The following is a 17,861-nucleotide window of genomic DNA, read 5'->3' on the forward strand; positions in this document are numbered from 1 at the left end:
TGCACATCGAAGACTGCTACACAAATTGGAGCAGTGTGACATTGGAGGCAAATTGCTGCTATGGATAAAGGGGTGGTTGAGGGGGAGAAGACAGAGAGTGGTAATCAATGGACACTGCTCATCGTGGACTAATGTTATTAGTGGAGTCCCTCAGGGCTCAGTGTTGGGTCCATTATTGTTTTCTGTATTTATAAATGATATTGATGATGGTATATCAAGCTTAATGTCCAAGTTTGCAGATGATACAAAGGTTGGCAGGGTTGTCAAGGAGACTACTGACACTATGCTGCTGCAACAGGATCTGGAAAGGTTGAGCAGATGGGCTGAGAGGTGGCAAATGAAGTTTAACATTGACAAATGTAAAGTACTACACATGGGAAACAGCAACCCCAGAGCAACGTATCAACTCTGTGGTACTACACTGACAGTGGTAGAGAATGAAAGGGACTTGGGGGTGATTGTGCAGGCAGATATGAAGTTCTCTGAGCAGTGCAGACGAGCTGCAAGAGTAGCTCATGGAGTATTGTCAATGATATACAGGAATTTTTCCAGCAGGGATAAGGAGGTGATTATTCCATTGTATAAGGCAATGGTCAGGCCACACCAAGAGTACTGTATACAGGTCTGGAGGCCTCATTTCAAGAAGGATGTAGAGCTGCTGGAACGAGTACAGAGAAGGGCAACAAGATTAGTGAATGGAACAAAGGGGTGCTCTTACGAAGAAAGGCTTAAGTTTTGCAAATTACAGTGTCTGGAGACTAGGCACCAGCGAGGTGATCTGATAGAGGTGTATAAAGCCTTGAATGGTTTAAGCATGCTCAATGCTGATGGGATTCTTCCTCTAGCTCAGAAAAATCACCTGAGAGGGCATAAATTCAAATTGAGGAAAGACAGATGTAGGATAGACGTGCGGAAATTTGCCTTTAGCCAGCGGGTGGTTAGTTGGTGGAACAGACTGCCATCCCTTGTGGTGGAGGTTGATAGCCTAAATAAGTTTAAGGCTCAGCTGGACAGGTATTTTGAACGAACAGAGGGGTGAAGTGGAAGTGGGTTTTTTTTTTTTTTTTTTTTTTTGGCTGATGCTGCATAAGCTTGCTTTCTTGCATCAAATGCCTCTACTAATGGTAATGCTAATACATGTAACTCTCATATAACACGGTAGTTTGGTTCCTACAAAATCTCGTAATGCGAAACCATGTTATATGGGACTAAGAACCAGTACAAAAAGGGGAGGTTATGTTCCAAAAGCTAACAAAAATACACAATTTTTTTTATGACTATTGGAAACTTAATTTTATAGTAGTAATAACTTAATATTTTAACTTTATTTTTATAATAGTAGTAACTTAATTAGTAATAACTGAACAAACGTCTTACTTACAAATGTGATACTTATATGTCAGATAATGTACGTTCATTTAATTAAAGAATATGACACGCACAAGTTGCAACAAACACAATACGCACAAGTGAGATATGGAGTAATGAATTTCTGAGCATTTATGTTTTTTTATATGATTGAATATTTCATGGTAGGGAAAACACATTTCACCGTAATAACGTGAAAACTAGGGCTTGCAAACCGGTTTTATAAAACCGGTTTTCATATCGAGTTCTTAAAACCAAAACCGAGCTTCTAAAACCGGATTTGAATATTTTCTTAGTCAGCCCTCGAATATAGTTTTTAGTTACGCACATTTTCTTTTGTTTGTTCGTTTGTCTGGATCGCTCAACTGCTTTATGTTTTAAACATGTTTTTTATTTTATTTTATTTTAAGGTACGAATCTTACGGGCAAGTGGCCCAAATCTAGGAGGGGTACCTTTTATCTTCCCACCTGTATCATGGCAAAATGCAGGTGTACTCATTTACAACTGAGTGAGTCGGAGCGATAGTGTTAAAGAAAATGTTCAACATTTCTCCGTTCCATCTATCTTGTTCACCAAGCAAGTTATGGAATGCGCCTTATTGATGGTTACTTACTAGAAACAGATTCGCTGAATATTGCACCAAATTTGAATCGTAGAAAGTTTTTTGCTTCTTTATTCCTATTAAATTTGCGATCAAATGTTCTCCAAAAAGCAGCTTCACCAAATTTAGTTTTTATGTAATTTTGAAAATACAATAGATTTAATTGGGGAAAAAAAAATTTCTTTTGTGAAAATTTTGAAACTTGCCTCGTTTAGACTCTTCATTCAGTGCTTGCGGGAGTGACACATAGTATTGTGCCTTTGTTATCTTCAATATTTTTATTTAAAATTGTCAGTGATATAAATTCCTACTAATTAATATTTATTACTCTTAATATGTCTAAGATGAAATCAAATGTATGGAATTATTTTGCTCGAAAAAGCAAAGATGAAGCTCAATGTTCAAAATGTCAGAAAATAATGAAGTCGTCTGGAGGATCTATATCATCTTTGATGTTGCATTTAAAGAAAATGCATCAGACTGACATTAAACAAGATAACAGTGAACCTCCCGTAAAAATGGTTAGAACATTAGAAAACTTTATCATTAAATAATCTATGGAAGAAGAGATTTCAAAATTAGCTGCTTTAGATGGATTTTCTTTTAATTCAATTGCCAAGAGTGAGTTTATACAACAAGCCTTCACCTTCAGAGAAATAAATACGATAAATTACCACGAGCCTCAGTGAATGGAATTAAAAATATGGTTCTGAATTATTATAAAACAGAAAGAAGAACTCATTCAGCATTTCAAAAATTCATTGGTTTTAGGTGCACGGTATTCATTGACTCTAGACGAATATACATCTATACAAAATAAAAAGGTATATGAATATAAATGTGCAATCAAAAGACAATCATTGGTTGTTAGGTCTTATTGAGATTAATGGTTCACTTGATAGCAGAAGAACTGAGCAAATTGTGAATGGACACTTGAAGGAATTTGGTTTAAATTTGAATGAGGATATTGCTGCCTGCACCACTGATGCAGCAGCAATGATGATTAAGTTGCATTCCAAATGCTCTATGTGCAGTACTGTCAACTCAAGCTGTGTCTGACGATGACTGGAAAACACTTGAATTGCTATGTGAAACTTTGCGACCAGTTGAAATGATTCTGAAGGCTATAACCTCAGATGATACAGACTTACTTAAAGCAGAGTCTTCAATAGAATTTCTGCTTGCTAAGCTTGATACAGCAGAAAACCCATTTGCTTTAAAGTTTCACCAAAGCCTTTTGCAGCGTTACAATGCAAGACGAAATTGCCAAACTGTGGCTTTGCTGAGCTATCTACACAAGCCCAAAAAGTTTAGGAAAGAAGATTCAGGTTCAAGAACTTTTGATTTTCCAAGTAAGAAAGTTGTGAAAAAGCATGCTGAAGAGATTTATCAAAGATTATTTGCAAAACATTCCAAAGGAGTCTTAGCATTGAATGAAGACTCTGAAAATAAACAAACTGTTCTTTTAGAAGAAAACAAAGACTCATCTAGTTCCGATGTCGGAGATACACTCATGCGAGAGTTTTTTTTTTTTTTTTTTTTTTTTTTTATGAAAACCCCAAACACGAAAGGTATCAAAACCTATAGTACTTAGTACGGTTGAAGGTGAAGTATGGGAAGAGGGGGAACTTTGCTCTAGAGACTAAACATGGGTTTCACCACTTCAAGCCTCCAATAAGCAAAGTGGTGGTATTTCACCGGTTGATGAAAGTCATCTACCACCTTATGATAGTGTAATAAAAAGATTAACTAAAGAGCCTTCAAAATATCCGAGTGAATTGGAAATCAGCAAAGAATTTAAAATTTTGGAGGCAACTAGCAGTAAAGTGAAAAGCTGGAGAAAGTTTATAGAGCACTGCTGACCATTAAACCAACAAGTGTCCAATCTGGGAGAATGTTTTCGATCACTGGTCTCTTTAACACAAAAATAAGGTCAAGTTTATCAAGAAAAATGCTTAATATACTGTGTTTTTTAAAGGATCATTTTCAGAAAAAAGCTGAGCAATAAATAGTAAAGTAATTTCCCCAAGCTGTTTTTTTTTCACATTATTTTTATTTATTTATTATTATTATTATAGGGCTTATTATTTTTTTGTTTACTATACGAGAAGATAGTTTTTATTCAAAGGATTTGAATACAATTTGTAATTTTGTATAATCTCAAGCTGGTTACTTTTTTTGGAACATTTTAATTTTTTTATTTTTTTTACTATAAGAGGTGATTAGATTTTGTTTAAAAGATTTGATTACGAGTTGTACAATCTACCCAAGATAAAATAAATACCTGTGTTATAAGCTTTTAATTATTTTCCCTAAGTCTGAGAAAATCGGTTTTAAAACCAGTTTTAAGAGTAAACTTCGGCTTCGGTTAAACTCGGTTTTATGCAAGCCCTAGTGAAAACCCACAGAATTCCAGCTATTGGTACTATAGCAAATGCAATAAGATCAAGTTTACTACCCGTTTATAATTGATTACACTAACAGAAAAGACCAATAAACTGGAAACTGCAAATTGTTTTTGTTTTATAGTAGTGACCTCCAGAAATGTGCTTTAGAAAAATACCATGAAGGCAATAACAACTAGTGAGTCAACAGCAGGGATTCACAAAAAAGGAATGGAAACATTGAAAATTACATCTAACATAATAGCAGGGTTTTACCAGCACAAAAGCTCAAAAATACTGTGTTATGCGAGATTTCCCACAATTCTCAAACCGTATTATAGCAAAACCTTGTTATATAAGTACCGTGTTGTATGAACATTGTCGCAATTTATCAATCGTGTTAGAGTGAAACCAGGTTGTAGAAGTACCTTATATGGGGGTTGCCTGTATATTTTTTAAGTGGAGATGTGATAGAGACAAATTTTGAAATCAGTGGATCAATTTCCTTTAGAATCTGCAACTTCTGGTCTGGAAGTATGTTTTTTTTTTTTGGCCAACTTTAATTAGGGAAGATGGAAAGATGGGGGATACCGTAGTTTTTAAATTTTTGGCTGATACTGCGTGAGTTGGCTGCTTCCTTGCAGCATCATTTGCCACTACTAATGTATTAGCACCATAGTTTTGTTAATAATAATATACATCATTCCATCTTCTTGTTTGACAAACTTCATCTGAAATCTCCATCACCAGTTTCTTGAATGATGATTACCAAGTAATTCTACAGTGAGGAGAAGAAAACTTAGTTTACTTCAGTCTTTCTAAATCTTAGTTCATTCTCATTTCTTACAAAAAAAAAAAATATTTTGCTGTTTCCATATTTATTTTCAATAGTACTCTAATTTCTAGATAGGATCATGTCTTTACTGGGGCCTTTACTCTAAGTTCTGTTGTTGTTATTTGGTTTTCAGGAGCATTAGCAACTAAGGCCATATTGCTCCGGGGATATGCGGTGGTCATTCCTTGACCTTTCTGCATCCTCCATATTTGGTGGTCACGGGCTCGAACCCCAGTCTAATCAAGAAGCATGTGCTACACACTGCTGCTCCTGCCTACCTGACTATGGAGGCGCCTACTTTAAGTTCTAACTATCCTTAATATGATAGCATAGCTTAATTTATTGGAATGGCGGTAGAATTAATAGCTTAATTGGAATGGCGGTAGAACCAATCTCCAAGTATTAAATACCAAACTACCTTACAACATTGCACCGGCTTGGAATCTCATGCACCTGAGATTTCCACATGTAACCAGGAGCATCATGGGAACTTAGCTTTCTTAAATACACGCGTTCAGTCTCAACCCATCATTCCCAACTGAAGATGTGGATAACGAAAGCCACCTATTATGGCTATTGGCCTCCAGTATTAACCATTTATTTTCAACTTTAATATTGACAACCAAGGACGAAGACATGCACTTCTACTTCCTTGCGCATATTTTAACTTCTGTTTTTAAACCCCAACTTACTTACTCCTAATTTAAATTAAAATTATCATCCACTCTATTCAAACATCAATTGCAGATTATAAAAAAAAGGTGAGTACCATAATAAATTAAGCTATGCTATCATATTAAGTCAATTATAAATGGTATTTTAAGTAATCTACAATTATCGAATTGTTCTAACCATCCTTAATAAGCACATTACAAATTTCAAAAGCATGCAAGAAAAGGGAGCAAATAATGCTTCTTCTGTGCTAGAAAAACTAGCTTTCTGTTTTAATCAACTACTACTGATTCTGTAGAAATTATAAGTCTGCCCCTAGTGTGGAATATTGTTTGCACATCTGTGAATTAGTCTCTAGAACCTCTTTAAACTCTTCCACTTTACCCAAATGAGTGCACTCAGATTAGTTTACAATTCCCTCTCTCTTTTGAAAACTTTCTTCCTTCCCTATCACTCAGATATTCAGTTTGCATTTGTAATTTTCTCTCTTTCTTCCAAACCAGCTTGAAACATATCTAATCAACATCACTGCTGATTAATCATACATACCTTGAAACATACCTAATCAACATCACTGGCTGAATGAATTTTTCTTCATTTTCATTTATCTTCCACTTCTATTCTGTTGAATAAACTTTTTTCTCATGTATTTTTTGGAATTTACAATCTATAGAAATTCAAGTCCAGAGTCAACAAGTATCATTTCAATTCTTAACCATCAGTCCATACCTGGAGCTAGAATACTACAAACCTGTAGTACTCTATAAATGTTACCTTTCATGATGGGGTTACCATTAAAAAATAAAGTGACTTATAATAAAAATGTTTTCTGTTACCCACAATAATGATAATTACGATAAAGAATTAACAGTGTGGGTCACCAGAAGTAATTAAGTAAATTGATATAATAGTTAAAAAATAAAATTCTGAAACAGTATTTACCTGACAGTATCCCACTTGTGGATTATGATGTGCAAATGCTAATAAGACATTAAATAATGATTCTCGTTTAGAATCTTCTGATGCTACTTTGAAATAAATATTATCTGGAAATGTTCTTGGAATATCTAAAATGATTACAAAAGGATATAAAATTACACAGAATTATCCTCCTTAAACCAAAACTAAAATCAATTTTTTACAAGTCAAGTTTCAAGTTAGTTTAGAGAAATATGTCCACTTGACTATGCATGTTTTTGCATGTCATCCATTTTTATGCATGTGCATGCACACACAAATTTTGCTAAGCTTGAAGTAATACAAACTATTAATTTAGAACAGAGAACCCTGGTGCTGACATTTGTAAAACTTGACACTGATATTAGTACCATATGTTAATATTAACAATGTCTGCGACCACCTACATTTGAGAGAGTGCATCCAATGTGCTGTAATTTTCAGAATGTTAAAAAGCAAAAAACTTCCCCCAGTGGCTCACATCTAGTGAGTATGGGCTTTTTTTTGGCTGGTGCAGCATAAGCCTCAAGCTTCCTTGCACTATGTGGCTAAAAATAATAATAATAATAATAATAATTCCAGCATCCTCAGGATTCTGAAATTTTATAAATAATGGTTGAAAAGCAATTCATAGCTCAAAGTGAACATTTTCACTGATCACACATTTTTACATCAAAACAAATCTTAACATTTTATAAAAAGTTTATTCATGTACATAAACATCAACACAAGCAAAGAACAAATAAATCTGTGTGCCAAGTTTATAAACAAAAGCTAAGCACTGCTGCAAAGAGTTCAATCAACAAGCCAATACTGATGAGTTGTTAATTTCATGTGCCTTTATTTTTATGGCACTTGTTTACTGACCACTTAAGAATGACAGCTCGTATGTGTTAGGGCACAGCATTTATGTGCCCTTTGAACTCATACATACATGTATGCTGTAGTGATGGCACATCACTTTGCTGTTTAATGCTTATATGTGTAAAGGCAGTCAATGTGTTAAACATAATAATTTTATTTTAACATATATAGAGCAAACAGAAATTTATTACTAAATTAAAAGTAAAATGAATAAGATAGAGAAAAACAGATTATTTGACTGTTCAAATAACCTCAGTAAGTTTTATTAGCATGTTAAAATATTCTACATAGTTGCTTTTCTTGCACATAAGATTTTGACATGACTTGCAACTGATTTCAGTCAGAGTCATGTCAACATCCTAGCATTAACAGCCTCAAATGCTGTGATAATTTTTCTTCAAATCACCGAAGTGTATCAGTAAACTGCCCCCTTGATAGAGCCTCAGAAAAGTGGTCAAAACTGATGAAAATGGTAGTAAAAAAATCCAAACCACCATGTTTCATTCACTGGCATGAGAATCAATGATCAAGTGAAGAATGTGCCTGGAAACCTTGATGTGGTGATGTATTATTTTATAAAGGAAAGTAGTTCAAGTTCCAGATTCATTAATCATCCAACAAACCCAGGTAACTGTTAGAACTTAGAGGTTACTCTAAAAATAAAAATGAGTCAATCATTCAAAAAACATTATTAGCATTAATGGTGGCAAATGATGTAAGAAAGCAAGCTTACTTGCTTCATTTGCCACTATTAATAGTATTTCTACCAAAATGTAGTACCTTATTTTATCAATTTGTTATTTAAAATGTAGTATATTTATCAATATCAAACACCCCAACTGCAACTTCTCAGCCCCTCTGTCCAACTTCTTCATATCTTCCTGGAGTGGTATATTCTGATCACCCTACTATTAATCACCCTACCAATCTTTAATATCATCAGAAAACTCTGATATTAAATTTAATATGCCTACATAAATATCATTCACAAATATTAAAAACTGTAAGGGATCCCAACACCAAATCCAGTGATACCTCACTCAACATTATTCTATAAAGAGCAGTGGCCACTCTGTATCCTGCCACTCAAAGGTCATTTTATCATAGCAGTGAAAAAAAAAGGTATAAACTGCAGCCATTATCAACTCACTGTAGGATGGAAGCTTCCTCAGCAATTCATGTTATCAGTGACTTGTCCCTAAATGCCATACTGCTCCAATTTTTTATATTGTTCACATGGAACAGTATTAAAAGCTCCACTGAAATCTGTGATGTAAAAATTATTTTCTGCATCCAGTTCTGATACCTCACAGTATCCAATGAGATTTGTTAGACAAGTACTCTTAACAATCCATGCCATGACCAAAAGGTTGGCTCATCAGCAAAAAAAACCCCTCCCATTTCATCTATCCTCCAACAGTTTGTCTACTTCTTCCTTGAATTTATTCAAGCTATCGACTTCCAAAACAGAAAATGAAAGTTTGTTCCAACAATCAAACGCCTGTTGACTAAAGGCAAACTTCCACACATCTATTCTGCAACCATCCTTCTTCAATTTGAATTTATGCCCCTCATGTGCATAGTCTGAGCAAGAAGAATCCCATCGGCACTGAGCTTACTCACTCCATTCAAGGCCTTCAATCACCTCAATCAGATCACCTCGCAAGTGCCTAGCCTCCAGAAGTTGCAATCGCCTCAATCAGATCACCTCGCAAGTGCCTAGCCTCCAGAAGTTGCAATTTGCAGAACTGAAGCTTTTCTTGATAAAAGCACCTCTTTGTTCTCCTCAATCTTTTTGTCCTTCTCTGTATCCACTCCAGCAGCTCTACACCTTCTTTAAAGGAGGCCTCCAGCCCTGTATGCAGTACTCAAGATGCAGCATGGGCATTGGAATAATCACCTTCTTATCCTCTAGTAAAATTCTTGTATATCATTGACAAAATTCCATGTGCTATCCTCTCAGCCTGTCTACACTGCCCACAGAACTTCATCTGACTGAACAATTAACCCACCCAGGTCTTTTTGACTTTCCAATACCTTGAGTAGTACCACACAGTTCGTACATTAATCTGGGATAACTTCTAACCATATGCAGTATTTTGCATTTGTCAACATTAAACCTTAACTAAAGTTACTTCAGGAAACTACAAAAAAGTCATCAAAAACAGTCCAATTTGGACAATTTCTTTGCCAGTAGGAGCAAAAGACTGAAAAGACACTTGACATCTGATTTAATCCCACCACCACTACGTCACTATTGATTTCATCAGCCCTGCACTTAAAGTCTAAGGTAAATGCTAATTATTGTTTGTATTTTTTATTTTAAGATGTTTTATTAATTTTTTTTTTTTTTTGTCCTCGCCTTTTTCCCATTATATATATATATATATATATATATAAGGTCAATGTTTTAACTGTTTTCGCATGAATTTTTTACGGCCGGATGCCCTTCCTGACACCAACCCTCACCCTTTATCTGGGCTGGAGATATGCGGTGGTCATTCCCTGACCTTTCGCATCCTCCGTATTTGGTGGTCACGGGCTCTAACCCCGGTCTAATCAGGAAGCATGTGCTACGCACTGCTGCTCCTGACCACCTGGCTAAGAAGGCACCAAGATGTTTTATTAAATAATCTTTATAAAACACTCATTTTTAATGTAAAAATCAAGTATAACATGTAAGAAATACAGTAAACCCCCGTTATTCGCGGTCACTGATTTAATATAAAATGAAACCTTAAAAAATGTGAATTTTAAAGCACCATGAACATTTTCCGCCATAAAAAAGGCTCAAGCTAATGGGAGTGCTGTGGCTCAGGAGAGAATTGAGGGGGGCAGTGAACTCTGAATCACAGCCTATTAAAATGCACTACTTGCTTGATGTTTGTGGAGCAGTCGGGTACGGGACATGATACTGCCATGGGGGATGTCTTTGTGTGTGCACGATGCAAGGAGTGTAAGGAAATCAGGCGACAACTCAGCGTTGTTATGGGCCTATATGAGAGCTTGAAAGACAGGGTGGATGCCCTCGAAGGATTAAAAGTGAGGAGCTCATCAAGCTCTCAGCTGCCCACACCAATTCCAGAGCTTGCACTTGGTCATCACGCAACACAGCGGCAGCCCCCAAGGCAGAATGCGCTGGTCCCAAAGGAACTAGTAGTTGTTGGTGACTCTATTGTCAGGGAAACATGCTTTGTAAAAAGGATAGGTGGAACAGGACCAGGGTATGTCTGCCAGGGGCAAAGGTTGATGATGTTGTAGAGCAGATATCATCTTTTAAGGGCACAAAAGATGATATTTTTTTTTTTGGTTTTTTTTTTTTTTTTTTTTTTGGTTTGGTAGTTGTTGGCGCATCGGCTTCTGTGGCCATAGTGCACCTCCCAGGGTTTTTGCAGTACTTTGATCCAAGCCCGAGGCGGGAATCGAACCCGCGACCTTTGGGTTGCCAGGCAGGCACTTTACCCACCTGGCTAGCCCGGTCGGCCAAAAGATGATATAGTTGTACACGTTGGCACTAATGATATTAAGAGTAGGAGACCGGCGGAATTGCTTAACAAGTACAGGTCACTGTTGAAAAAAAGCGGTGAATTAGGGTTGAATTTGAAAGTGTCTGCAATTCTCCCTAGACACGATAGGAGGAAGTATATGATGAGAGCCCTGTCGATCAATTCGGCCCTGGAAAGATTGTGCAAGGCTCAAGGGGTAGAATGTTTTTCAGCCTGGTCTGTACTTGTTAACAGGAGAGAATGCTTCTACAGGGATGGGATACACTTAAATAGAAAGGGTGCAAGAATGTTTGCTGATGCTATCGAGGCAGTGTTAGGTGGGTCGGAAAACTGCTAGATTGGGGGGATACAAGGACTAATAGATTAACAGTAGCCACTGGCAGAGGTGAAAGTGATTCTTGCACTGCTTCTATTGGAATGAGCCGCAACCTGGAAAATAAGATGCAGGATTTTTCAGAGACTGCTGGGAATCATTGGGGTACAAATAACCACATGGGTTGTGTAAGGGTAGCTAAGAAAAAGAACAGGTGCATGTATACTTGCGTGTACACCAATGCTAGGAGTTTAGTAAATAAATTTGATGAATTTGAGGTATTGCTTAAAGCATCAAAGGCGGATATGCAGATATTGTGGGGATTTCAGAGACGTGGTGTCACGCTATTTGGTTTTTTTTTTTTTTTTTTTTTTAGGAGCATTAGCAACTAAGGCCATATTGCTCCGGGATATGCGGTGGTCATTCCCTGACCTTTCCACATCCTCCGTATTTGGTGGTGACGGGCTCGAACCCCGGTCTGCTGCTCCTTCCCACTTGGCTACGGAGGCGCCTGGTGGTGTCACGCAGATATAAGGAATGCAGAACTGGAATTTAGGGAGTACAATGTCTACAGAAAGGATAGAAAGGGAGGAGGGGTTATGCTATTAGTTAAGAAATACATAAAATCCAAGGAAGTGAAGCCAGTCGACATTGTTGGACAGTGCAGTGTCGAGTTAGTTTGGTGTGACATAAGCATTGGAAGATCAAAATTGAGAGTAGGAGTGTGCTATAGGCCTAATGACTCTGATGAGTATAATAAGAAACTGTACAGGGAAATAGAGTGGGCCAGTAAATCACAGTCTTATAATGGGGGATTTTAATTTCCCAGATATTGACTGGAATTTGGGGGCTGGTCACTTACACACTAGCAGGGCTTTTGTGGATTTATTGGATGATTGTTTTCTACATCAGCATGTTCGGGAGGCAACTAGAGAGAGTAATACTCTTGATTTGATTATCAGTAGTGATTCTTCATGCATTAAGAATCTGCAGGTAAATGAACCACTAGGTGGCAGTGATCACAGTGTACTGAAGTGGGATTTACTCAAAGAGGTAACTACCATTAGGGGTAAAGGGAAGGGTTATTGCTTTCGTAAAGGCGACTACAATGGACTGAGACAGTATTTAAATTCTATACAGTGGGACCAACTGATGATGTTACCAACAGCAAATTCAAAATGGGAAGCATTCAAAGAACTTATCTTGGAAGCTACTAGGCTTTACATACCAACTAAGAAATATTGTTCAAGGTTTAGGCCTAAGTGGATGTCAGATGAACTAATGAGACATATGGCAGAGAAGAAAAATGCATGGGATACATACAAATTAACACGTTACACAGAAGCCTATGATAGATACAAGTTGATCTGTAACCAAGTTACAAAGGAGGTTAGGCAGGCGAAGGCAGATTATGAAAAATCTTTGGCAAGGGATGCAAAGAAAAACAGCAAAGAGTTCTTTACTTATGAAAACTTTAGAAGAAAGGGGATGAATCAGATTGGTCCACTTGATATCGATGGGTCAACTATTGATGATCCTGCTCAGGTAGCTAACAAACTAAATGAATATTTTGCATCGACATTCACACATGAGGAGTTATTCAGAGAGGGGAATGCCAGAGGTGTATTTAACTCTGGCAGTAAGCTAGAGAATCTTGTAATAACTGAGAGTAAAATGGAGGAGAAATTGTTGAAGATAAATACAAGAAAGGCACCTGGGGTGGATGGGATCTATCCAGTTATATTAAAGGAGGCAGCAAAGGAAGTAAGCAAACCCTTAGCCATAATTATGAGAGCTTCCTTGGACTCAGGGGAAGTACCCATGGACTGGAGATGTGCAAATGTGACCCCAATTCACAAAGGAGGATCAAAGGGCGACACAAGTAATTATAGACCTGTTAGTTTAACTTCTGTTCCCGGAAAATTAATGGAGGCACTGGTTAAAGAAGCACTGCAGGATCATCTAGACAAGATTTCAGTTATAGCTCAGACACAGCATGATTTTGTTATGGGGAAGTCTTGCCTGACCAATTTGATTGGATACTATGATGCAGTCACAAAAGAACTGGATGCAGAGAATAACTTTAATATTATATACAGTGCACTCCCGGTAATCCGAACGTCCGCCTAATCCGAACACGTTTCGGTCAGCGGAGAGGAAATTTTTTAGTTCGCAAAATATATGTTAAATACGTTAAATTTAAATGGTATTAATGGAACAAAGACATTTAGAATTCCACAAAAAAATTGTATTTTATTGTAGTACTGTACTAATACAAAATTAATAAATCAGTGTTTGACATGGCCTATTAAAACTACAGATCAATACTTATACACCAAAACAAGAACAAAAGCCATTTTTCAGAAGTAACAAACTCTGTTAATTTCTTTTGACGTAACGATGAAAATCGATTAGAAGATGCTATGTTTTGCCACCAGTTACACTCTCCCACAGCTCAGCAACCCAATATACATCTTTCAAGTTCACTTGTTTCATTTTCTCATGTAAAGAAAGTGAATTGGTGTTATCTTCTATAAAGGACCTAAGATATTTCTTTCTGTATGCAAGCTTGATAGACTGTAACACCCCCTGGTCCATGGGCTGTAATAACGGTGTTACATTAGGCGGTAAGAAAGCTGCCTTTATATCCCCTGATGTAAACTCGGAAACGTCTGGGTGGGATGGCGCATTGTCTATGAGTAGAATGGCGCGAGGTGGCAAATCATTTTCATTGCTGAAACGTTTCACTGCTGAGACAAATTGATTATGAAACCACTCAATGAAAAGCTGTCCGTTCATCCAAGCTTTTTTTTGACTTTTGTAATGAACTGGAAGATTGTTAATGTTCATATTTTTAAAAGCGCTCTCGGCTTCACTGATTTAATGATGATCATCAAAGGTAGCTTGTGATTTCCTGAAGCATTACTTCAAGCTATCAACGTCACTCACTCCTTATTCATTTTAAAATATGGGGTACGTTATTCGGCTAATCCGAAATTCTGCTAATCCGAACAGGGCTCGGTCCCAATTAGTTCGGACTAGCGGGAGTCCAGCGTACTTGGATATTAGAAAGGATTTTGATACTGTTGCACATGGAAGACTGCTGCACAAATTGGAGCAGTGTGGCATTGGAGGCAAATTGCTGCTATGGATAAAGGGGTGGTTGAGGGGGAGCAGACAGAGAGTGGTAATCAATGGACACTGCTCATCGTGGACTAATGTTATTAGTGGAGTCCCTCAGGGTTCAGTATTGGGTCCATTATTGTTTTCTGTATTCATAAATGATATTGATGATGGTATATCAAGCTTAATGTCCAAGTTTGCAGACGATACGAAGGTTGGCAGGGTTGTCAAGGACACTACTGACACTATGCTACTGCAACAGGATCTGGAAAGGTTGAGCAGATGGGCTGAGAGGTGGCAAATGAAGTTTAACATTGACAAATGTAAAGTACTACATATGGGAAACAGCAACCCCAGAGCAACGTATCAACTCTGTGGTACTACACTGACAGTGGTAGAGAATGAAAGGGACCTGGAAGTGGTTGTGCAGGCAGATATGAAGTTTTCTGAGCAGTGCAGATGGGCTGTAAGAGTAGCTCATGGTGTATTGTCGATGATATATAGGAATTTTTCTAGCAGGGATAAGGTGATTATTCCCTTGTATAAGGCAATGGTCAGGCCACACCTAGAGTACTGTATACAGGTCTGGAGGCCTCATTTCAAGAAGGATGTAGAGATGCTGGAACGAGTACAGAGAAGGTCAACAAGATTAGTGAATGGAACAAAGGGGTGCTCTTACGAAGAAAGGCTTAAGTTTTGCAAATTACAGTGTCTGGAGACTAGGCACCAGCGAGGTGATCTGATAGAGGTGTATAAAGCCTTGAATGGTTTGAGCATGCTCAATGCTGATGGGATTCTTCCTCTTGCTCAGAATAATCACCTGAGAGGGCATAAATTCAAATTGAGGAAGGACAGATGTAGGATAGACGTGAGGGAATTTGCCTTTAGCCAGCGGGGGGTTGGTTGGTGGAGGCTCAGCTGGACAGGTATTTCGAACGAACAGAGGGGTGAAGTGGAAGTGGTTATTTTTTATTTATTTATTTATTTTTCTATTTTATTTTATTTTATTTTTTTGGCTGATGCTTTCTTGCATCAAATGCCTCTACTAATGCTAATGCTAATGCTAAAAAAACATGGGTGTGGCTAAAATTATCTTTCCCGGTCAAAACAGCGCTCAGTGGGTGGGGTGAGAGGGATGACAAAATTGCGAGCGTGGACGTTTCTTGCTAATCCTAGTTCAGTACGCCTTATGCACTTGTCATGGAAGGTTTCGTCGTCATTTGTTTTTATTTATATGCTTATAAATTGAATAAATTTATCAATTTATAAATTGATATGCTTACAAAAGTGATAAATCTACTGTTTTGCAATGTAAAACAGACTTTTTCGAATGTGTTAATGGAAGAAAGTGACTTTATTGTGGACAAATTCTTTCTAACCCGTACAAAAATATGGCTACGAATAACAAGGGAAATGTGAAAAGATCAAAGAAGGTGATGACATTAGCGAATAAAATTGAGTTATTAGACAAAATTTCTAATGGTGAAAGTGTCTCCTCAGTGGCAAAACATTATAAAATCAATGAGTCAAAGGTACGATCAATCAAGAAATCGGAAGAAAAAATCCGCCGTAGTGTCCGTGAAAATGCGCTAATTGCTTCAAAAATTTGCTCTGTAACTCGTGATGTTAAATTAGAAAAAAATGGAAAAGGCTTTAAATCAGTGGATAGAAGACCAAACCCAAAATAAAATTCCGTATTCCCGTTCACTCATCATTCGTGAAAAGGCAAAACTCCTTTAGCATTAGTAGAGGCATATGATGCAAGAAAGCAAGCTTATTCAGCATCAGCCAAAAAAAAAAAAAAAAAAAAAAAAAAAAATACACACACCACTCCCATTTCACCCCTCCGTTCATTCGAAATACCTGTCCAGTTGAGCTTTAAATTTGTTTAGGCTATCAACTTCAACAACAAGTGATGGAAGTCGGTTCCACCAACCAACCAACCACCCGCTGGCCAAAGGCAAATTTCCGCACATCTATCCGACATCCGTCCTTCCTCAATTTGAATTTATGACTTTAGCGAAAACAGGTAATAGTACTGATGGGATAAGTTTTTTTAGTTAGCAAAGGCGCTGGTTTGAAATTTCTAATAAATATTACCGTATTTCCCCATGTATAAGACGCACCCTTTTTCGAACAATTTGGGGTCTAAAAACTGGGTGCGTCTTATAGTGGTTGTAGATTTTTTTACTTGCATTTCCCGCTTTTTCACGTTTGTTGTTGTGGGGGTTTCATGCCTCATAAGCTACTTTGGCTATGATGTACCTACGCTTGTCTTTGCGCTCATTGTTTTGCACTTGTTACTGGTATATTAGGTTACGTTTTTCTACATTCTACCCAGAAATGGCTCAGAAAAGATTTTCGTACAGTGCTGAATTCAAGTTAAAAGTGATCCAGTTTGCCAAAGTGAAAGGAAATCGTGCTGCTGAACGTAAGTTTGGTCCTCCTCCAACTAAGAAAACGATCCGAGACTGGCTATGGGAAGAAGAAACCCTACTGAAAATGCCATGGCAGAAGAAGGCCATGAGAGACAAGTCAGCAAAATGGCCTGATTTAGAGAGGGTTTGACGTTCAGTTCCCTGAAATGGATATCTTCATCCAATGTACACTTGTAGAAAATTGTGATGAGTTTTCCTTTTTCATAATGGAGCCATTGTATTTGACCAGTTTACATTTTCGCCTTCAACATTCTTCTTCTGTTTTATTATGCTTTTTCAAGAGCTTCTGTTTTCAAAAAATAATCTTGTTGCATCTTTACAACCATAAACCTGTTGTGTCTTCTGGCAGAATTCATAGTATTATACCATCCATCTGGAACACAGATAATCTTGTTTTTTCCAGCTTTCTCAACTAGCCCAAAGTCTGAGTCATTTGGAAGGTAAGAGCAGCCAGAAACCATGAATTCTAGGACTTCAACTGAAGTTGCTTGAATCAGTTTCATTAACGATAAGGATCTCTTGATGTTCTGATTTTGGCCAGTGCATGTTTCGCTGTATATCATAACATGCTTTTTTGTTCAACTTAATTAAAAATGATTAATAGTAAGAAGTAATCTCTTGTGAACCTCTGGATGCAATGGTCTCATCCCAAACGTACATGTAGCCAAGGTTATTTGTGACGTCATGAAAACCTAAATTAGAGCAGTACATATTGCACCTATAGTAGGCCTCAGAAACAGTTAATTTTGGGAATAGCAAGGCTTTTTGTAAATCTATCATGATTGTATAGATGTTTCCT

The 17,861-nt window shown here is 37.2% G+C and overlaps 1 protein-coding gene across 1 annotated transcript in view; it reads right to left on the bottom strand.

Moving 5' to 3' along the window:
- The window catches only part of LOC150091088 (growth hormone-regulated TBC protein 1-like), a 214,834-nt gene that overhangs the window by 114,644 nt on the left and 82,329 nt on the right, over nt 1-17,861 (bottom strand). Inside the window, exon 5 of the mRNA XM_090381738.1 lies at nt 6,804-6,928. Coding sequence (XP_090237864.1) covers nt 6,804-6,928 — 125 coding nt within the window. The remainder of the gene's footprint in view (nt 1-6,803; nt 6,929-17,861) is intronic.

The sequence above is a fragment of the Mastigoproctus giganteus genome, chromosome 1 (genome assembly GCF_048544385.1).
Source record: "Mastigoproctus giganteus isolate SK-2022 chromosome 1, ASM4854438v1, whole genome shotgun sequence".
In the NCBI taxonomy this organism is placed as follows: Eukaryota; Metazoa; Arthropoda; class Arachnida; order Uropygi; family Thelyphonidae; genus Mastigoproctus; species Mastigoproctus giganteus.